Source organism: Schistocerca cancellata, chromosome 4 (assembly GCF_023864275.1).
Source record: "Schistocerca cancellata isolate TAMUIC-IGC-003103 chromosome 4, iqSchCanc2.1, whole genome shotgun sequence".
In the NCBI taxonomy this organism is placed as follows: Eukaryota; Metazoa; Arthropoda; class Insecta; order Orthoptera; family Acrididae; genus Schistocerca; species Schistocerca cancellata.
The window spans coordinates 799,302,843-799,326,990 of record NC_064629.1 but is presented as its reverse complement, the minus strand read 5'-3'; the positions used below and the strand labels follow the sequence as shown (position 1 = coordinate 799,326,990).

General features: G+C 47.3%; 1 protein-coding gene across 1 annotated transcript in view; it reads left to right on the top strand.

Moving 5' to 3' along the window:
- The window catches only part of LOC126184436 (vitellogenin-like), a 273,799-nt gene that overhangs the window by 229,322 nt on the left and 20,329 nt on the right, over positions 1 to 24,148 (top strand). Inside the window, exon 16 of the mRNA XM_049926828.1 lies at positions 12,464 to 12,656. Coding sequence (XP_049782785.1) covers positions 12,464 to 12,656 — 193 coding nt within the window. The remainder of the gene's footprint in view (positions 1 to 12,463; positions 12,657 to 24,148) is intronic.

Below are 24,148 nucleotides of genomic sequence, written 5' to 3'. Positions count from 1 at the left end.
TGCCCCACACCATTACAGAGCCTTCATCAGCTTGAACAGTAATCTGCTGGCATGCAGGGTCGATGGATTCATAATGTTGTCTCTACACCCATACATGACCATCCACTCGATACAATTTGAAATGAGACTCTTCCGACCAGCTAATATGTTTACAGTCATCAACAGTCCTATGTCAGTATTGACTGACATAGGCGAGGCATAAAGCTTTTTTGTCATGCAGCCATCAAGGGTACACAAATGAGCCTTTGGCTCAGAAAGCCCATATCGATCATGTTTCGTTGAATGGTTCACACGCTGACACTTGTTGATGGCCCAGTATTAAAATCTGCATCACTTTGGGGAAGGGTTGCACTTCCGTCACTTTGAATGATTCACTTCAGTAGTCGTTGGTCCCGTTCTCTAAGGATCATTTTCTGGCCACAACAATGTCGTAGATTTGATGTTTTACAGGATTTCTGATATTCACAGTACATTCATGAAATGGTCATATGGGAAAATCCCCACTTCATCGCTACCCCACAGATGCTGAGTGCGATCACTCATGCCCTGACAATAACACCACGTTCAAACTCACTTAAATCCTGATAACCTACCATTGTAGCAGCAGTAACCGACAGTAGTGGAACAAGGCCGTCACCCCACTCTCCATTGTTGACAGATGTATCCAAGATGGCGCTGATGACGTCATCCAAGATGGCGACCTGTGACTTGGCAACAGCGCATGACGTCATCCAAGATAGCAGCCGTGACGTCAGCTGATGACCCGAGTACCAGTATCCAAGATGGTGTCTTTTTGTGGGAAAGTGCCACGCTTCCCCTGCCACATGCCCCTTGCTGGATGATCAAATTCCATCAGGACAATGAAACATACTATGGCTACCTCCACTAACGTAAGAAAATGGCGGGAAAAAAGGCTACTTGGGTTACCTCCACTAACTTAAGTTACCTGACTGCCACCTCTTCCAAGGAACTGGCGGGAAAAGGACTCAGCCTGTGCTGGACATGTCTTTATTTCCAGTCCTTATTTAAACAATTATAGTCAGTAACACCATTAAGTGTGTTCACCATGGGGTCTGAAGAGCTACTGACGTAGTACACAGTACTGCCACCACAAGCGCTGTCATCCCTTCTGTGACATAATCCAAGATGGCGGCCTGGGGTGTGGGAAACTGGTGAGGAAATGACTCAGCCTGTTCTGGATGTATGTCTTTATTTAAACAATTTGAGGCAGTACCTCCATCCAGTGTGTTTGCCATGATGTTGGGAGTCCAACTGACCTAGTACATAGTACTGCCACCAGAGGGTGCCATCACCCCTCCTGGGACGTAATGTGAGATGGCGGTCTGTAGGGTGAAGAATGGAGGGAAAAGGACTCAGCTGTTCTGGGCTGCTGGAGAGAGGAAGGAGTGTGCTTTATTTATTTTTGGAACAATAATTTATAGACGGATTTGACTAGTATATTTATTACACTGATGCAAAACACTCGCCCTGACATGCTTTGGGTCACAATACACAGTATGCAGTCCTGCAAACTACTGGTAAATAATGCAGTGTCCTGATGTGCAGACATGCAAACAACCTGAAAATTACCAAAATAATGCAGTGCACAGCATACAGATGTGTAAACTAGTGCCGGCCGGGGTGGCCAAGCAGTTTTAGGCGCTTCAGTCTGGAACCGCGCGACCGCTACGGTCGCAGCTTCGAATCCTGCCTCAGGCATGGATGTGTGATGTCCTTAGGTTAGTTAGGTTTAAGTAGTTCTAAGTTCTAGGGGACTGATGACCTCAGAAGTTAAGTCCCATAGTGCTCAGAGCCACTTGAACCATTTTTTTGTAAACTACACGTAAATCACCGAAATAATGCACTACAGAGAAGTGCAGACACGGAAACAACTCCTCATTTATCAAAATAACGCATTTAAAACGCTCTGCACAAATGCTTTCTACTTGTAAACTGTCCAAATAACGCATAGCACAGCACACGTTCCCAGATGTCCCGATGCGCTGGCATCCACTGTGAAATGACTACGTGGAAGCTAAGCCATGCACAGGTGCCCGTTTGGGTCCTGCAAGAATGAGGCAGTGGCATCCCTTTCACACTTGACACATGAGAAATTCCTGTAGAAATACGTGTTCTCCTAGGCACTATTGCTGACGCAATGATGCGTAGCTGCAGTGTGTGTCCAGGGCCGAGAGAGATGTTTGCATAGCAGCTAAAAGGTTTGCAATGTTATACTGATGTCAAAAGTCGCTGTATAGAAATATTTTCGACTGCGATCCTTCTGGGACAGCCTGTTCGTCACTGAATTTACCCATCAAACTACTGCCAAAGTGGGAGCACTGTCCGCCATTGTTTTCTGCAGATGGGACTTACAGTGGCAAAAAACTGTTCTTTTACTGATCGCCAAATTGTACTGACAGTTAAAACCTGCTAAAGAGCCCTACGTATCATCAAATACGGAAGGACTCTTACTCAGTTACACTGCTCCACCCCTGAGGACGGGAGCAAATACCAGATGGGAGCAAAGACCTCGTTGCAGAGAGACTCACGCAGATGCTGCAGAAATCCATTCCATTGCTTCCCAGAATCGCACAGGCTGCTTTCTCTTCCTCGCATTCCTAAAGGGACATTCAAGCTGCATCTAGCAGTGCACGTGTACTTACCTGCCCAGTGTGGCTGATGCATTCCCGCAAAATGCACATGCGTAGCTACACACCATTGCAAGTGCATCTAAGAAGGTTCTCAATGTTATACTGATGTCACATGGCTGTGTCAAATAAGAACCAAGTCGACCTCTTGGAAATTGTATACTGTCCCATAAATAGCTAACACTTGCTTCTGTAGGATCTTTCGTGATCTCTCAGCTTGTCTGTATGAACATTCTTGCCCTAACCCAACCTGTTTACGAAAATAGCGCAGAATAACATCGAATGCCTTCTTCCTCACGGTCCTAACGTGACACCCCATCCATCACATCTTACCCTTCCTGCCTTCAACATATGCAAACGTTCTCTCCACCGTATAGAGACTCCTGTATCCCAGCACAAAGGATGTCTTGTGAGTAAATGGAGCATTATGATTGGTTCTTATCGAATTTACCTGCCGAATTACTGATGCCGCTGGTGTGGAAGCACCGTTTGCCTTTCCTTTCTTTCTGCAGACGAGACTTTCAGTGGCAAAAAGCTATTTTACACAGTACGCCATATTGAACTCACAATTAAACCCTGCAAAGTGATGCTGCATATCGACTAATACAGAAAGATTCTTATTCAATCACACTGCTCTCCTACTGAGGACAGGAGCTTGAATATTAGAATGTGAAACCGATCTCTAACCCAGCAATATATCACTGCATACTGTCTTGATGTAGTAAACATACAATTCATATCCTGTGCCATACAAATTCGCCCCTTTTACATGATTTGTATATACGCTGCGAAGACAGACAGCATAAGCACATGCACATAGGTATACTCATGGCACTAGATATGTCCCATGAGGTCGGGTAGTCATCCACACCCAACACGTGACCAGAGCGCCCTCAGTGGATTGAAGTCACTTTCAGAACTGTTGTGCAAAGACGGGCTCATTTCCTTCAGCACAAAAGCGTTTCTGTTTCTGGACCTGACATGCTTGCTTTTCTGCACACATCTCCAGATTCTGGGATTACAAGAACACATGTATTAGTTCTTTACTCCCATCTGGTCTTTGCTCCTGTCCTTCGTGGCAGAGCAGTGCAATCGAGTTAGAGTCCTTCTGTATTTGACGATATGTAGGGCTCTTTTGCAGGGTCTAACTGTCAGTGCAATATGGCGATCAGCAAAAAAATAGATTTTTGCCGCTGTAAGTGTCATCTGCAGAAAACAGTGGTGGATGGTGCTCCCAGACTGGTAGCAGTTTGATGGGTAAATTCAGTGGCGAACGGGCTGTCTTGGTAGGATCACAGTAGAACATATTTCTACAGCATGACCTGTGACATCAATATAACATTGCAAACCTTTTAGCTGCTGTGCAAACATCTCTCTTGGCCCTGGACTCACACCGCAGCTATGTGTCATCGAGTCAGCAACAGTGCCTAGGTGAACACGTATTTTGACAGTAGTTTCTCGCGTGTCAAGTATGAAAGGAATGTCGCCGCCTAATGCCGACTTCTGGGAGCGTGTGCAGTAGCGTGCTGTGTGGTCCAGTGGACAGGGGGCTGTGGATGGTGCGTGCACCCATTGGAGCCTTTTTTTACGAGTTGTTTGTGTTTCTGTTGCATTATTTTGCGAGCAGGTATGTAGGCTGTGCTATGTGTTATCTGGACAGTTTATGAGTAGTGAGCATGTGTGCAGAGCGTTTTAAATGCGTTATTGTGATTATTTAGGAATTGCTTTTGTGTCTGCACTTCAGTGTACTGAATTTTTTGTGTGATTTTCGAGTAGTTTACAGGTCTGTATGCTGTGGGCTGCATTATTTCGGTAATTTACGAGTTGTTTGCGTATGTGCAATTCAGTATACTCCATTATTTACGAGTAGTTTGCAGGTCTGCAGACTGTGTATTGTGATCTAAAGCACATCAGGGCATGGGTTTTAGTATCAGTGTAATAAATATACTAGTCAATTCCATCCCTGAATAAATTGTTCCAAAAATAAATAAAGTACACTCCCTCCTCTCTCCAGCAGCCCAGAACAGGCTGAGACCTTTTCCCGCATTTTTCCCCAGCCCGGACCGCTATCTTGGATTATGTCTCTGGAGGGGCATCAGCGCCCTCTGGTGGCAGTACTGTGTACTAAGGTCAGTTGGACTCTGGACCCCATGGCGAACACACTTGATAGTGGTGCTGACTCTAATTGTTTAAATATAGACTGGAAATAAAGAAATCCCCAGAACAGGCCAAGGCCTTTTCCTGCCAGTTACTAGGAAGAGGTGGTGGTTGGGTGACTTAGGTTAGTGGAGGCAGCGCAAGTGGCCTGTTTTCCTGTCATTTTCTTAGGTTAGTGAGGTAGCTGTGGTGTGTTGCATTGTCCTGATGGAATTTGAACTTGTCACCAGGTGGGCATGGCAGGGGTGCGTGGCACTTTCCCACCAAAAGCCGCCATCTTGGATACCGGTACTCGCGTCATCAGCTGACGTCATGGCCACCATCTTGGATGATGTCATGCGCTGTTGAAAAGTCTACAGGCCGCCATCTTGGATGACGTCATCGGCGCCACCTCGGATATATCTGGCAACACTGGCGTGTGGGGAAACGCCGGCTGACCTAACAACTGTGCCAGACACTTGTTGTCTCATATAGACATTGCCAAACACAGCGCCCATTTGCGTCTGTTTGCTTATCTGTGGTTTTAAATACGCATCCATATACCAGTTTCTTTGGCACTTCAGTGTAGTTCAACAGTGGTTGTTGGTGTGGTCTTCAGTCGAAAGACTGGTTTGATGCATCTCTCGATCCTATTCTTTCTGTGCAAGCTTCTTCATCTCCCACTACCTACTGCAACCTACATCCGTCTGAATCTGTTTAGTGTATTCATCTCTTGATCTCCCTCTACGATTTTTACCCTCCACACTGCCCTCCAATATTAAACTGGTGATCCTTTGATGCCTCAGAACATGTCCTACCAACCGATTCCTTCTTCTAGTAAAGTTGTGCCACAAATTTCTCTTCTCCCTAATTCTATTCAGTACCTCCTCATTACTTATGTGATCTACCCATCTGATCTTCAGCATTATTCTGTGGCACCACATTTCGAAACCTTCTATTCTCTTCTTGTCCAAACTCTTTATTGTCCATGTTTCAATTCCATAGCAAGTTCAGCTGTATGTCTAGCGAATTTCACCCATCAGTTTCGTTTTAACACAGCTTAATGTTTATGACATGTCGTTCAAAAATGGCTCTGAGGACTATGGAACTTAATTACTGAGGTCATCAGTCCCCTAGAACTTACAACTACTTAAACCTAACTAACCTAAGGACACCACACACATCCATGCCCCAGGCAGGATTCGAACCTGCGACCGTAGTGGTCGCGCGGTTCCAGACTGTAGCGCCTAGAACCGCTCGGCCACACCGGCCGGCTATGACGTGTCGTACAAAGATATAATTATGCAGGTACATTCAGTGGTAAACGTAGACACAGTTTAATAAATGTGTTGTGAATAAAGTTAACAGTAAAGAAATAATAAATGTGATCGTCAAGCATGATGGAGCAGTTGTTTTTGAATCTCAGTGTTTATGACGTCATATATCCAGTTACATTCAGTTGTATGTGTGAATATTGTCTGGAAAACGTGTTGCGAACTGAGTTAGTAGTTATTAATAATACTTCAAAACGTTATGCCTTATTTGGCAGTTTTTCTGTGTGGACAGCGGAAATGTAGTAGGCGATAAACATAGTTCATTTCATCATTTTGCGCGAAAAACTCTTGTAAATGTTTAAAATTATATGTACAGTTTGTCGCAAGACACTAAGTGCTCTAATTCTCAAATAATGGATGAATATACACTGAAGCGCCAAAGAAACTGGTATACGCATGCGTTTTCAAATACAGGGATATGTAAACAGACAGAATATGACGCTGCGGTCGGCAACGCCTACTTAAGACCACAAGTGTCTGACGCAGTTATTAGATCGGCTACTGCCGCTACAGTGGCAGGTTATTAAGATTTAAGTGAGTCTGAATGTCGTGTCACGGACGAGCGATGGAATGCATATCGCTATGCCATATTGGCATGCCACAGTGCATACAATGAGAAGAGGCACCCTTAACACACCCATCTGACGCTGTAATTGTGGAAAGGACACAGCATCTGCGAGGTCATTCCCGTTTTTAAGAAATGCAGTAAGACAGATTGTGGTGTGCGTACTGTAAGACCTTCGGTACACACACCATCAGATTATTTGACTAGTCGCTCTAACGAAGTAGGCGAGTGTCAGCAATATGTCTCGTGGTCTTATCGTGGTGTGTTTATCTTCTGCCATTAGGTCAGGCGATAGAAATGCCACTTGCACGCTTAGAGTAGCAGATTGACGGTGACCAACTTTAAACAGAACTTGATTAATTTTCACACACATTTATTAAAATAATAAAAAGCATAGACATTACGTACCTTGATTCTGGATGCTATTTACAATTGACAATCTGAAGTTCCTTTGGTCTTGGTACATTAATCTTATTCTCACATATGTCTGATACTTGACAAAGTGTCCATACATTTATCTTCATGGCTATGTACAGGAATGTGATAATCTTCTTAGGTGCAGACTGAAACTTGACTATAGACTGGAACAGACAAATGCAGGCTGGTACCGACTAGTGCAGACAAATGCAAACTGACTAATCTGAGGCCTGTGCACTCGTTATAATATTTCGCGCATTCATGTATCACTGCGCGAGTGTGATCCGCGAGGAGAAAAGGTTCTACGTTAGCAGCAATCTCATTGGCTGCGTTACATATTAATACGCGGATCGTCGGAAGCAGAATTTGGTCCGTCTCTAAGGCAGCGCCATCTCGTAGTGTGCAGACGGACCAGCACTGCACCTGCGCTGTTGTGCTTAACGGGGCGCAGTCTAGTGGGAAAGTTGTGTATGTGCTGACTACGCAGAACTATGTACACAACACAGATCCACACAATTATAGACCTATATCGTTGACGTCAATCTGTTGTAGAATGATGGAACATGTTTTATGCTCAAGAATTATGATGTTTTTGGAAAATGAACATCTCCTCTATAAAAGTCAACATGGATTTCGCAGGGATCCTGGGAAACTCAGCTCGCTCTGTTCCTCAATGAGATCCACAGCGCAGTGGACAATGGCGCTCAGGTTAATGCCATCATCCTTGATTTTAGTAAGGCATTTGACACGGTCCCGCATTGTCATTTAATGAAAAAAACATGAGCTTATGGAGTATCGCAGCAGACTTGTTATTGGATTCAAGACTTTCATGCAGACAGAACTCAACACAACACTCTTAAAGAATAAAATCGACAGATGTAAAGGTAATATTCGGAATACTACAGGGAAGTGTGATAGGACCGTTGCTGGTCACAATATATATAAATGATCTAGTAGAAAGCATTGGATGCTCTTTAAGGCTATTCGCATATGATGCAGTTGTTTATACCAAAGTAGCAACATCAGAAGATAGTAAGAATTTGCAGAATGACCTGCAGAGAATTGAAGGCTGGTTCGGACTCTGGTAGTTGACTCTGAACGAAAATAAATCTAACATATTGAGCATACATAGGAAAAGAAATCGACTACTGTACAGCTACACTATTGATGACAAACAGTTAGAGACAGTGTCTGCTGTAAAATATCTAGGCATAACTATCCACAGCGACAACATGAAACAGATAGTGGGAAAAGCAGATACCAGACTCAGATTCATCGGAAGAATCTTAGCGAAATGTAACTTACCCACGAAAGAAGTGGCTTATAAGGTGTTTGTTCGCCCAATTCTTGAGTACTGTTCATCTATCTGGGATCCATATCAGGTAGGACTGATAGAGGAAATAGAGAAGATCCAACGAAGAGCGTCGCGTTTTACCACGGAGTCGTTTGGCTGGCGAGAGAGCGTTATGGAGATGCTAAACCAACTCCACCGGCAGACGTTACAAGACAGGCGTTGTGTATCACGGAGAGATTTACTACCTAAATTTCGGGATAGCACTTTGGAGGAGGAGTCGGACAACATATTACATCCCCCAACATACATCACGCGTATTAACCACGAGCAGAAAATTCGAGAAATTAGAGCTAATACAGAGTCTTACCAACAATCATTCTTCCCACGCACTATGCGAGTGGAACAGTGTTGGAGGGATCAGATTGTGGTACCGGAAGTACCCTCCGCCACACATCGTTCGGTGTCTTGCGGATTATAATGTAGATGGCGTATAACACGCCTTCTTGCGTGGGAACGCGTTCACGCGCCACTAAAGTGTATCTTACAACTTCCTAAACGCGAAAGCATATCGCTACGCCACAATGGTATGCCACACTGCATACAATAAGAAGAGGCACCCTTAACACACCCATCGGACTCTGTAAGTGTGGAGAAATGCCACCACTTAGGGAGGGGGAGGGGAGGTTGGTTCAGATGGCTCTAAGCACAGTGGGACTTAACATCTGAGGTCGTCAGACTTAGAACTACTTAAACCTAACTAACCTAAGGACATCACACGCAGCCATGCCCGAGGCAGGATTCGAACCTACGATCGTAAAAGCAGCGCGGTTCCGAACCGAAACGCCTAGAACCACTCGGTCATAGCGGCCGGTGGGAGGGGAGGGTGAAGGTGGATGGGGGAGAGGAAGGAGGGGGCAATTGTTTGCGTTATGATTCAAGATTGGCGAAGGCGAACAAATTCATTGATTTGGTGTAGGGAACCCCGGCGTGATGTACAAAGTTAGAAGCGTAAGAAGAAAATACCTCGTTCGTCTGCTGCCAACAGTAAAAATCCAAGCAGATAAATTTTCGTTATCATTTCATTTATCTGGACAACTTTCCCCATGCGCAACGTTTGTTTAAAGTGACGCCCTCCGGCTTTTATGCAGTCATGAAAATCGACGGGCCAAGTTACGTCGTACTTATTCGAACAACCGTGATATTGTCCGGATATTGTCGTAGGCAGAGATCATGCTTGCCGCGAGATCATCTTCGTCCTCAGAGGGTGACTCGTAGATAGACGTTTCATGCGACCCCACCAGAAGAAGCCGTGTTCGGTGTGACCAGTTGGACATGAAACAGTACCTTCCCTTCCTGACGCAGGAACTCACGAGCAACGTGTGTAATGTACGAGTAAGCTACGACTTTATCATGCTGGAACCACATACGTGCGTGACTCTTAAGCAGGATTTTATTCAATAGTATGGGAAGTATGTCCGTGAGATTCCCCGTGTGTATATACAGGCGCAGTTAGAATTAAGCTTCCACTTAATGTGGACGTTCTGACTGTAGCTGCTGTTGCCATGTTACGTTCCACACGGCACGGTGCTTGCCACACATTTCATGTGTAACTGTTAGAAAGCTGATTGAAGGCTCCTCGTTGACACTATCAGGTACTGTTTCTTCCAAGGCGGTTGTTAATGCTGTTCGTTGTCTTTCTCTGTCGTTGTGTTGTGGTACCACATTATTGTTTCTTCTAGTCTGTAACACAACAGCACCATTTCGCTAGGAACGGTCGACTGTACACTTCAGTTTTCAGACCTGTACACAGGGACTGCAGTGTACACTTCCCTCCATTTTCAGTGGTTTAGTGGAGTTTGCTTTCCAAGCCATAATGATGTTCGCCTACCTGTTGCTCGGGTTCGTCTCCCTACAATATTAGCAAATACTTACATAACAAATCTGCTCATTCATCGTGCGAACTATCCGTGGGTTCTGTTATTGTGTTCTAATAGCAAAGTTATCGAACCATAGGTTTTGCTTCGTGATTTCCTTTCAGTCATTTCTGAAACACGGATCCCCATCCCTTTCTAAAACTGACACATTCGCTCCTGCCCATCATGTGGTTCCCTATATCTTTTAAAGCAAATGCCGGGATGTTTATTTTGAAAGTAACAAGGTTGATTTCCTTTTACATCTTTCCCCAATGCGGGCATGTAGCCCATTTCTCATAGTATCGTCGACGAATTGTTAAACCCCGAATTGTTAAACCCTAGTCTTCCATCCTTCCCCATAATCAGTGAAATCTTGCATCGTCTTCAAGGAAACATTGAATTCGTCTTAATTTGTTTTGCACTGTAATGACAAATCTAAACTGGGAAAATCATTTCGTAATGGGCAATATCTCACCAGCCAACTCCCAGCCGCACGACCAAAGTTGGTGCTGGTGCTGGTACAAGGATTCGCAACTCTTCCTCAACATGTATGCCGCATAAATAGACGAAAGGGTACAATATCGCCTACGTAGATGATCTACCGTCAGTCAATGGTATTTGTTGCATCCTTCATGTACCTAGGAGTTATTATCATTAGTGGCTTAACACGAGCAACATCAACGCACTCTGGCGACCGGACTACACTGAAGCCCCAAAGAAACTGGTATAGGCATGCGTATTCAAATACAGAGATATGTAATCAGGCAGAATACGGCGCTGCGGTCGGCAACGCCTATATAAGACAACCACTGTCTGGCGCAGTTGTTAGATCGGTTACTGCTCCTACAATGGTAGGTTATCAAGATTTAAGTGAGTTTGAACGTGGTGTCATAGTCGCGGCACGAACGATGGGACACGGCGTCTCCGAGGTAGCAGTGAAGTGGATATTTTCGCGTACGATCATTTCATTTGAATATCAGGAATCCGGTAAAACATCAAATCTCAGACATCGCTGTGGCCGGATAAAGATCCTGCTAGAACGGGACAAAGGGCGACTGAAGAAAATCTTTCAACGTGACAGACGAGCAACCATTCCACAAATTGCTGCAGATTTCAATAGTAGGCCACCAATAAATGTCAGTCTGCGAACCATTCAACTTAACACCATTGAAATGGGCTTTCTGAACCGAATGCCCACTCGTGTACCCTTGATGATTGCACGACACAAACCTTTACGCCTCGCCTGAGCCCGTCAACACCGACACTGGACTGTTGATGTCTGGAAACATGTTGCCTGGTCTGACGAGTCTCGTTTCAAATTGTATCGAGCGGATGAACGCGTACGGGTATGGTGACAACCTAATTATCCCAGGGACCCTGCATGTCAGCAGGAGAATATTCAAGCTGGTGGAGGATCTGTAATGGTGTGGGGCTTGTGCAGTTGAAGTGATATGGGACCCCTGATACTTCTAGATATGACTCTGATGGGTGACAAGTACGCAAGCATCCTGTCTGATCACCTGCGTCCATTCATGTCCATCGTGCATTACGACGGACTTGGGCAATTCCAGGAGGACAATGTGACACTCCACACGTTCATAATTGCTTCAGAGTGGCTCCAGGAACACTTTTCTGAGTTTAAGCACTTGTGCTGGCTACCAGACTCCCAAGACATGTACATTATTGAGCATATCTGGGATGCCTTGCAACGTGCTGTTCAGAAGAGATCTCCATCCTCTTGTAGTCTTACGGATTTATGCACAGCCCTCCAGGATTCATGTTGTCAATTCCCTCCAACACTACTTCAGACATTAGTCGAGTCCATGCCACGTCGTGTTGCGGCACTTCTGCGTGCTTGCACGGGCCCTACACGATGGGCAGGTGTACCAGTTTCTTTGGCTCTTCAATGTACCTGTCATACAGAATTGCAAGTCTAATCACTTACATCCCCGACCATGGTATGTACGTATACGAAGCAACACTGCCATCCGAAACTGTCTTCTGGTTTCTTCCATTTTCTTTGTCAGACCGTGCACGTAGATTTCGTAACTCCGTTTGATAATACAAAACACAAATTAGCAGGTACATTGTGAAGAGCGTTGCTGGTGCACTAGCTAGCGACCTCATCAGAATCAGCGAACGGTGGTGTGTTGCAGGAGCACTACTCGCTGAAGGCGGGCGACCTGCACGTGGAGTACCAGTCCCACCAACGGCCTGCGTCGCTGTCCGACTGGCTGCTCAACTCGGCGCCCGTGTTCGGCTTCCCACTGCTCTGGGACACGTTGGACCACGCCAAAGTCCAGGTCGTGCTCGCACGCTGGCACCGCGTCGCGCTCACCATTACTGTGGGTAAGTCCGGGCGTACTGCACCGCAGGGAGGAACGTACTCTCATGTTCAGAAAAAAAAACAGAACACTTTCAACGGCTAGAAATACGACATTCATATTCACAGGACTTGTACATTAGTATGGTCTGCAGAAATGATTAGCATTTTGGTCACCACGATTCAGCACGTGTCCTGTTGCCTAGTAGGCACAGGGTCCGCAATGGGCCCTGATAACTTGGTACATGTATGATGGCATCGATGCGTATAAGGCAACAACGGCGTCCTGTGGTATAGCCATCCATGCTGCATTCATCTGATTCAATAGTTCATCTGTGGTGGCTGGCATTGGGTCACAGCACTGCACCCGTCGTTTCACCATATCCCACACATTGTCGATTGGCGACACGTCTGGTGATCTGCCTGTACAGGGCAAAAGGTTGACAAACTGTGACACCAAGAATGCACGTGTTCGTGCAGTAATATTGGTCGTGCGTTAACTTGCTGAAAAATGGCCTCTGGGTTGTTGTGCAGAATGGGTATGGCTACGGGTTGCAGGGTTCATTCCTGTAGGTCCCACTGGTCATGACACTGGATACGCACCAGCTGTGAGTTTTGGTAGTATCCAATAGCGCCCCACGCCATAAGTTCTTGAGTTGGCACTGTATGTCTTGTGCCAAAGCAATCACCGTTATGCCGCTCCCGTTGTCTGCGGCGAACCAAAATGCAGCCATCATTTTCAAATGAACACAATCTGAATTCGTCCTAAAACACTATCTGATGCCATTTCTGTCACCAGTGACCGTCTGGCATGTTTCTGCACATTCGTCAAAGCTAGGTGGAGAAGTGGACGACGCGCACGCAACCCATGCCGTGATAAACGACGACGGGCTGTCACCGCTGACAGTGTACAATGTGTTCCACTGATGCGCCAGAGCCGAGGAGGACGCAGATCTGTCCAGCTATGCCATTCGGATGATGTGTCTATCTTCTCGGAGGATGGTCTGGATGGGCCTGGCCCTTCTCGTCGTGTTCTACGGCCTTCCGTGCACGATTCTGCACACACCCGATGCACTGCCGAAACACTTCGTCCCACACGAGCAGCAATTTCCCGAATGGATGCATCATATTCTCTCATGCCAATGATGCGTCATCTTTCAAAGTCATTGATTTGATTGAGAGGTTCGCACATACGTCTGCAAGGCATCCTGCACTTTTGCTCAAATCACACTGGTCCATTAACTTCGGTTTATGGTGACAACGTGTACAAATGTGTGTGAAATCTTATGGGACTTAACTGCTAAGGTCATCAGTCCCTAACCTTACACACTACTTAACCTAAATTATCCTAAGGACAAACACACACACCCATGCCCGAGGGAGAACTCGAACCTCCGCCGGGACCAGGCGCACTGTCCATGACTGCAGCGCCTCAGACCGCTCGGCTAATCCCGCGCGGGTGGTGACAACGAGAGCCGCAGGCGCACTTTACCAGTAGGCGATGTTGAGCTGAGATATCGATGTCGACCTAATCAGAGAAAAGGCAACTAGGATGCTTAGATACTTGTCGGGTTCTATTCATGGAGTCCCAGAAATTTGCGACAGACGTCGAGGCTTGTGCAGACGTGTTGAGGAACAGATCGAGGATAGGAACTAGTGTGTGGAGACTTCATCCACCGACGCTGCAGAGAGTCGAAGGTCCTGCTACTGGACCACCCTCTCAGCAGTGAACGTGACTTTGTACGCTGACTGAAGATAGCCGGAACGTCTTGCAGTGTTGTGTATTTTTCAGTGATCGCGAGTGATTGCTACGATCACCAGTGGAAAAGATGGAGATAGCTGCTGCGTAGACAGCCTCTGTCGCTTTGGCGGATGACGGTTTCGGACACGGCTTTCCATCTGCAGTTTATTTTTCTTCTGCGTGCCGAAAACCATGTAGATTTTTGGATCCTCATCCACCGAGGCAACAGAGCATCGCATTCATAGGAGACAAGGCTTTCTACACACCAACTAACTCCATCTTCTCCACTAGCGATGGTGGCAATCAGTCGCGATCATCGAATAACAAACAACACGGCGAAATGTTGCGCCCACAGTCCTTCAGCATACAAAGTCGCTTGCTGTCGAAGAGCTGGCCTAGTGGCAGGCTCTGGCGCCTATAACTTCGACGCTCTGTAGCATCGTTGGGTAAATTTTCTGGACACGCGCACCTCTACTTGTTCCTCAAGGCAGCCTCTACAATTCCTCGAAGATTGCCGGAACATTCCTGGGACATCCTGTATTGTCGGCTATGCGTTGGTCACACTTGGCTGACCCATGACCGGATTCTCTGACATGAGGACCCACCTTAGTGCCGATGTGGTGCCCTCCTGACAGTGGCCCACATCCTACTAGACTGCCCAAATTCGGCTACTTTGCGGCGATATCTTTACCTTCCTGACAAGCTACCTCTGGTGCTAGAGAAGCCAAACTCGCTACCTGCTTTTCCGTTTTACCCGCCAGGGTGGTTTCTACTGGTCTTTGTGAAGTGGGGCACTTTGGTCTCATTGAGACGTCTGAGGGACTGGAGGAGCACCCCTCGCCTGTTATGGCCGAGGGGACATACGGCGGCCTTTGCTGAGCGGTCTGGCCTGACCCCTACCCTTACCACCTTTTTGTTCTCCTTATTCTTTTATCTTTGATGTTTTTATGTTTTGCCTTTCCTAAAATTTTGTCTCCTTGTCTGTGCTGCACGTTTTCTTGGGGTAAAGGACGGCGAGGTGGTACTGGTGGGATGTAGAGGGTGCGCTTCCATCCACTGGATACTATGCTCTGGGGACCTCCAACTGCGCTCTGGGCAGAGCGGCTCGCCCACCTTACCCCCTCACACTGCCATCCTACTTCTCCTTGATTTTATCTCCTTGTTATTGTATCTTGGTTACAGTCGGGCTTCCCAGGATTTGTCTTTTGTATCCTTCCTCTGAGGATTATTCCTGGTTCGACACATACAAGATTAAGGGACTGATGACCTCGCAGTTTGGTCCCTGTAAGTCTAACAACCAACACCCTGTATACAGGGTTATTCATAAGTACCTATGGGGTTGCACATGATGAGTACGTTAAAACTACACGACAAACAGAAAAATGACACGTGTTAGCCGATAGAAAATTTAGAGAACCGGCATTTGAAGCTGACTGTAGAACAAACCTACTTCCGCCAAAGTACGAGGGGGTGCTGAAAAGTAATGCCTCCAAATTGTTTATGTGAAAATTCTTAAAGCTTTTTAAACAAAACAAATTTTATTAACATTCTACATTCTTCATGCATACATACACTCCTGGAAATTGAAATAAGAACACCGTGAATTCATTGTCCCAGGAAGGGGAAACTTTATTGACACATTCCTGGGGTCAGATACATCACATGATCACACTGACAGAACCACAGGCACATAGACACAGGCAACAGAGCATGCACAATGTCGGCACTAGTACAGTGTATATCCACCTTTCGCAGCAATGCAGGCTGCTATTCTCCCATGGAGACGATCGTAGAGATGCTGGATGTAGTCCTGTGGAACGGCTTGCCATGCCATTTCCACCTGGCGCCTCAGTTGGACCAGCGTTCGTGCTGGACGTGCAGACCGCGTGAGACGACGCTTCATCCAGTCCCAAACATGCTCAATGGGGGACAGATCCGGAGATTTTGCTGGCCAGGGTAGTTGACTTACACCTTCTACAGCACGTTGGGTGGCACGGGATACATGCGCACGTGCATTGTCCTGTTGGAACAGCAAGTTCCCTTGCCGGTCTAGGAATGGTAGAACGATGGGTTCGATGACGGTTTGGATGTACCGTGCACTATTCAGTGTCCCCTCGACGATCACCAGTGGTGTACGGCCAGTGTAGGAGATCGCTCCCCACACCATGATGCCGGGTGTTGGCCCTGTGTGCCTCGGTCGTATGCAGTCCTGATTGTGGCGCTCACCTGCACGGCGCCAAACACGCATACGACCATCATTGGCACCAAGGCAGAAGCGACCCTCATCGCTGAAGACGACACGTCTCCATTCGTCCCTCCATTCACGCCTGTCGCGACACCACTGGAGGCGGGCTGCACGATGTTGGGGCGTGAGCGGAAGACGGCCTAACGGTGTGCGGGACCGTAGCCCAGCTTCATGGAGACGGTTGCGAATGGTCCTCGCCGATATCCCAGGAGCAACAGTGTCCCTAATTTGCTGGGAAGTGGCGGTGCGGTCCCCTACGGCACTGCGTAGGATCCTACGGTCTTGGCGTGCATCCGTGCGTCGCTGCGGTCCGGTCCCAGGTCGACGGGCACGTGCACCTTCCGCCGACCACTGGCGACAACATCGATGTACTGTGGAGACCTCACGCCCCACGTGTTGAGCAATTCGGCGGTACGTCCACCCGGCCTCCCGCATGCCCACTATACGCCCTCGCTCAAAGTCCGTCAACTGCACATACGGTTCACGTCCACGCTGTCGCGGCATGCTACCAGTGTTAAAGACTGCGATGGAGCTCCGTATGCCACGGCAAACTGGCTGACACTGACGGCGGCGGTGCACAAATGCTGCGCAGCTAGCACCATTCGACGGCCAACACCGCGGTTCCTGGTGTGTCCGCTGTGCCGTGCGTGTGATCATTGCTTGTACAGCCCTCTCGCAGTGTCCGGAGCAAGTATGGTGGGTCTGACACACCGGTGTCAATGTGTTCTTTTTTCCATTTCCACGAGTGTATTAATTTCTCAACGTAGTCACCCTGGCGACGAACACATTTCTCCCAATGAGAGACCAGTGAAACGCCCTGCTTAACTCGAGGTCAGGACAGATAGAATAAATTGTGGAAAGGGGCCAAAATAAGGGGCTGTTCAAAAATGGTTCAAATGGCTCTGAGCACTATGGGACTTAACATCTATGGTCATCAGTCCCCTAGAACTTAGAACTACTTAAACCTAACTAACCTAAGGACAGCACACAACACCCAGTCATCACGAGGCAGAGAAAATCCCTGACCCCGCAGGGAATCGAACCCGGGAACCTGGGAGTGGGAAGCGAGAATGCTACCGCACGACCACGAGCTGCGGACTAAGGGACTGTCAGTTACACTCGAACATACAACTTTATTATCTGATCAAACATTACAAGAGCCCCCCCCCCCCAAATTTTTTTAAACACATAGCTTTAATCTTTGGGACTTAATTACCGGCTAAAAGGCACTTTGATTTAAAAAGGCTGAAGGCCAATAATTTAAAACGCAAGCATAATCAGAAATTTAAAAGGCAAGCCTTATCTTAAAACAGTTCTTTAGTTACGCTGAAGTAAACAAGTTAAATTGAAATCGGCTGAAGGCCGAACACTTAAAACTCCAAAACATTAATCTTTTTAAATACCAAAGTTCTTACGTGAAACAGTTCTTTAGTTTAGGCTGAAGGCCTTAAGAACCAACAACTGAAACTCAAACCGGCTGAAGGTCGAAGACTTAAAATTTCAATAGGTTGAAGTAAACAAGTTAAATTCAAATGGGCCGACGGCCGAAGACTTAAAATTCAATTTTTTTTAAGTTCAGATGGCTCTGAGCACTATGAGAATTAACTTCTGAGGTATCAGTCGCCTAGAACTTAGAACTAATTAAACCTAACTAACCTAAGGACATCACAAACAGCCGGCCGGTGTGGCCGTGTGGTTCTAAGCGCTTCAGTTTGGAACCGCGTGACCGCTACGGTCGCAGGTTCGAATCCTGCCTCGGGCATGGATGTGTGTGATGTCCTTAGGTTAGTTAGGTTTAAGTAGTTCTAAGTTCTAGGGGACTGATGACCTCAGTAATTAAGTCCCATAGTGCTCAGAGCCACATCACAAATATCCATGCCCGAGGCAGGATTCGAACCTGCGACCGCAGCGGTCGCTCGGCTCCAGACTGTAGCGCCTAGAACCGCTCGGCTACACCGGCCGGCTTTTTTTTAAGTGCCAGAGGGATTAAATGAAACAGTACTTTAAACTAGGCTGAAGGCTTTGAGAGTAAAACAACTCTAATTTAAAACATACAACCGGCTAGAAGCCATACGAGTAGCAACAACAAGAACAAATTTAAAAAAAAAATAAGGCACTACACAAGGGCGCCCAGATGTTAGAGGATCGGCCTGTAATTCAAACACTAACGCTCGCTTAGGTGAGACAGGCAGTCGGGCCAACCATTCACGATCCGTCGACAACCCAACCGACCGACAGTCAGCGGACTCACTGACGAGACAACTTCCACTTGACCCGACCAGGGCACATCAGGGAGTTCAGCGGAACAACGTAGAAGATATTGGCGCCCACAACTAATCATACACGGTGCTGTCAAACTACACACCGTGCTGGACAGGAACAACACCATGGGGAAACTACACTGTCTGAAATTTACGTCAACGGCCAGGACAGGTAACCGGAACGTTAACGGCCACGAGGCAGAAGATTCCGCTGGTGCACTTCAATTCAAATAACCAAATATAGTGAAACTCCACCGGAGGGTGGCTATAATTTTCCAACTCAAAAACCACGTTGCTGCTCGCGGGAATATCCCAGCAGCCGACAACGAACTCCAAACGACACAATGTGAACAGTCTTGACTTGCTGGTAGGTTAAAACAAAACTCAGCTTTCGTGTCCAGGGTCGGTGAGCCACGGACCGTGTAGCAATGGGAACAGCGCCACACACTCCGACACCGCGTAGAGACCGCCAGCGGGCCCCGGCCAAACTACGCCCCGCCGAGAATTCCTCGTTGCTCCACGGCAACGGACCGACTCCCTCAGAGCCAGTACGCCGACAACATTTAAAATAACTTGTCAGTCAACATCACACAAACTACACACAGTTTCACGAACACTTGCTCGAAGAACTAGACAATGCTAACAGCAGTGCCTGTACAATAACAGGGACGAATCACGAATCGGCACACACAGCCAACCCATAAGCGATCGCCGGCCAAATACACGTCGTCCGGGAAGACGACCGACCGACGACAAACTAAACTCATCCCCACTCCAATCACGTGTGTCGGCAACCGTCGGGCGAATCATGGCGGTCCGGACCTCACTGCTGCCGCGCCCCGACTGAACTTGTGCCGCGTGCCAACTCAAACACTGTCCATTATGTATAAAATATTCTCGGTATTCTTGCCGCGTCAGTTCTAGATAAAATCTCGAGCTTTCGACGATTACCTCCATCGTCATCGTCAGGAGCTGACTGTCTCCACTGCTGCTATGGTAGCCTCTATATAGCCCGAAGACGGCTTCTGATTGGTCGGCTTATGATTGGTCGGCGATTACGTGCTGCTGTCGCAGACGGTGTCACTGTGTGCGCCGGTGGCGCCACCGCTTCCGTTTGAACGTAAACCTTGGAAGGAACGTCTCTGCTGCTTCTCTGCATCAAGCACTCGATTCCACGCACAGCTCAGATGGTATCCGCTATCGCGGTTAAAGTTCTTTTGGCTCATTCTTATTTCAACAGCCTCCTTAATAACAGAATCCCAGTACATGGAGGCATGGGACAGAATTTTAGTTTCATCGAACAATATTTTGTGTTTGTTCGTGAGGCTGTGCTCCGCAATTGCCAATTTCTCCAGCTCTCTATTTTTAATATGGCGTTGGTGTTCTGCACAGCGGTCGGAAACGGTACGAATAGTCTGACCTATATAATTGCTTCCACACTCACAGGGTATATTATAAACTCCAGGGACCCTGAGGCCGAGATTGTCTTTAACAGGGCGCATCATCTCCTTAATTTTCTTAGGAGGACGAAAAATCGGTCTTATACCACGTCTACGCTGGAGCCAAAAGAACTTTAACCGCGATAGCGGATACCATCTGAGCTGTGCGTGGAAACGAGCGCTTGATGCAGAGAAGCAGCAGAGACGTTCCTTCCAAGGTTTACGTTCAAACGGAAGTGGTGGCGCCACCGGCGCACACAGTGACACCGTCTGCGACAGCAGCACGTAATCGCCGACCAATCATAAGCCGACCAATCAGAAGCCGTCTTCGGGCTATATAGAGGCTACCATAGCAGCAGTGGAGATCAACTCTGATCCTCCCTCCCCCTCCTTTCCTCTGTCCTTTCCCTGGGCTCCCTCTTCCCCCCCACTTCCGTCCTGTTTCCTCCCCACTCCACCTCTCCCTACCTCCCTTCTCCCCCCCAGTCCTTTTGTATTCCCCTCCTCTGCCTACCCCCCTCCCTGTCGCGTCTGCCCCCCGCCCCTCTTCTGGGTCCTCATCCTCCATCAGCTCCTTTCCCGGTTCCCCCCCCCCCTTCGCTTTTACTCTCCTTTCCCCCCCTTTTTGTTTTCCCATCTTCTGTCCTGTTTCCCCCACCTGCTCTCGACTGTGGTGTCACATTTGCCGTCTTTTTCGTGCAGTGTTCTAGTGACTATTCAGTGTTGTTTGTCTTTCACGTGTTGCGAACAGAAACCATGCTGTCGCTGGGTGTGAATTTTATATCCTTTGCGAACAGAATCCAGACTGTCGCCGTGTTTTTTAATTGTCTATTGTTTTCCCTGTCTGCTCCGTATGTGTGTTTATTCGCTTCATCATCTGTTGTTTGTTTTAAGTTCCCCGTTTTCTTTTCACCTTGTTACTCACTAAGTCCCCGATTGTATCGCCTGTTTTTTATTATTATATATTCTCCTGCTCTTTGTCAGAAAATCTGTAGGCTGCAGAGCGGCATACTAAGCTGCTGCCAGCCCGCCCCCTTGGGGGGGAATTGAAATTCAATAAAGGAAAAAAAAAAAGCAGTGGAGACAGTCAGCTCCTGACGATGACGATGGAGGTAATCGTCGAAAGCTCGAGATTTTATCTAGAACTGACGCGGCAAGAATACCGAGAATATTTTATACATAAGTGCCGCCGCGAAAAACTTCGTTCCCACTGTCCATTGTAATTATCCGGGCTGTTATGCCGTGGTCGGTTGATCAATTCTGTGTCAATTCCCAACGTTTCGTCTCCGACTGCGGGAGACATCTTCAAGGGGGTCCGTAGCTCGATGATACAGGAATACCTTAAGCCTGCCAAGGACGCTCGCAAACCATTGGAAAAAGCTGGAGTGTATAGGATCCCATGCAGCTGTGGAGATGTTTATGTGGGTACCACTAAAAGAACTGTTTCTAAACGTTTGGAAGAGCACAAGGGCAATTGTAGAAGAGGAGAAACGGAACGATCAGCTGTTTCGGAGCATGCTTTCTAGCCAGGGAACCACAATATTCGTTTCGAGGAGACGCAAGTACTAGTAGCCACGAGCGGATATTACGAAACGCTCTACAGGGAGGCAATCGAAATCGCTAAACACCAGAATAATTTCAGTCGAAAGGAGGAGGGCGTGAAATTAAACGGTATATGGATGCCGGTGTTAAAGAAGACGTGTACCACCCGTCCACTACTGGGTGATGGCAACGGCGATCGACGGCGACGGACAGCGGCCAATTGCACTGACGTTTTCAAAACACGTGACGTCACGCCGCGGCGCGGGAGCGCGCGGACACGGAATTTAGCGGCAGTCAGTGGCGAGCCAGTGGGTGTGTTGGACCTTCCGTAGAGCTACGGACCCCCTTGAAAATGTCTCCCGCAGTCGGAGACGAAACGTTGGGTATTGACACAGAATTGATCAACCGACCACGGCATAACAGCCCGGATAATTATAATGGACATGATATTTCCGGCCGTGAAAGTCTACATTTTAGTAACTCAAACACTGCCAGGTCCGAACTAACTGCTGGCATGTTCCATCTCACTTCATTGCCCAGTCCAAACTCACTCCCAACACACAACGACCGGGAAGTAATAGAAGTACAGCAAAGATAATACGGCAGGGCCTATATCGATAAGCGCTGCTGCTGCCTCTCACAGGCAGGGAAGGCAGCAACTCAGTGACACCAGTAATAGAAAATTAACATAACGAGATGGCAGTACGGTAAAAACAAGATGTAAAATAAGACATGGCACGAACACTAGCCACGCACGGCTCAACCAGTTTGGTGATGCAGTCACTATACAGGGTGAAAAGTATTTAAACCGACAAACTCTGGGAGGTTGTAGGGGACATCAAAACAAATATTTTTCCCTAATGTCATTTTTTCCTATGAGGATTATTTAGACCGGTGGAGGCCATATTACTCTCTTCAGTCGTTAGAGGCCATATTACGATCTTCAGTTGTTAGAGGGCGTATTACACTTTTCAATTGTAGGCAACTGCTATCCACCAGTGTAGTAGTGCTTTGGCTCTGTTTACTAATGAAGCGATACATCTGGAGTGAGTACATTGGTATGGTTGGTGCGTACTACGTAGCGCACCACAACGGATGTGCTGCACAGCGGGTTTATCAACAACTATATCCTAATCGCCGTATCCCGCATCATACGACCTTTGCTGCTGTGTACCAACGTCTGCGTGAGACCGGGTCATTTAGCAGATTACCTGGACAGGGAGGCCGTCGCACGGTGAGAACGCTGCAATTTGAGGAGGCTGTCTTGCAGCACGTGGAGCGGGATCCTTCAATCAGTACTCGTGCAATTGCACGTAACATGGAGACGAATCAGACGACTGTAAGAACAGTCCTTCTAGAGCAATTGTTACGTCCATTTCACTTAGAGCGTGTCCACAACCTGGAACCAGTTGATTATCCACCCAGAGCACAGTTTTTGCAGAGGTACCTGGAACAGTGTGAAGTGCATCCTACATTTCCAGCCTCTGTGTTGTTTACCGATGAAGCAGCTTTCGGGCGTGATGGAGTCTTCAACATGCACAATTCGCATGTTTGGAGTGAGGATAACCCATATGCCACAGTTAATAGAGCTCATCAAGTGCGGCTCTTCGTAAATGTGTGGGTCGGTGTTGTTGGGGACTGTTTAATTGGGCCGTATCTGCTACCTAGGCCATTAAATGGCACGCACTATTACAGTTTTCTCGCCAGAGCATTGCCAGAATTGCTGGAAGACGTCCCGCTCCCTACGACACAACGCATGTGGTTCCAATATGGCGGGCCGCCGGCACATTTCAGTCGTCGTGTGCGTCGATTCCTGGACCGACGGTTCCCAGGAACGTGGATTGGCAGAGGTGGTCCTGTACCATGGCCTGCTCGATCCCCAGATATGTCCCCTCTGGACTTTTTTTTGTGGTGAGAGATGCGCAACCTTGTTTACGCAACTCCTGTTGCATCAGAAGAGGATCTGGTTGCCCGGATAGTAGCAGCAGCAGGAACAATTCAAGATACTCCTGGTGTTTCTGTCCGTGTCAGACAGAACATGATCCGACGGTGTAACCTTTGTTTACGTGTCAATGGAGGCATTTTTGAAAATCTACTGTAATTGAAATATTGGGTTGTGTTAATGTGTTGTCTCTTGGTCATAAAAAAATGGAAAAGCGCTTGTTGGCTTAATTAATTTGCCGCCAGAGAAATGTTCCTCTTCATAGGAAAAAATGACATTAGGGAAAAATATTTGTTTTGATGTCCCCTACAACCTCCCAGAGTTTGTCGGTTTAAATACTTTTCACCC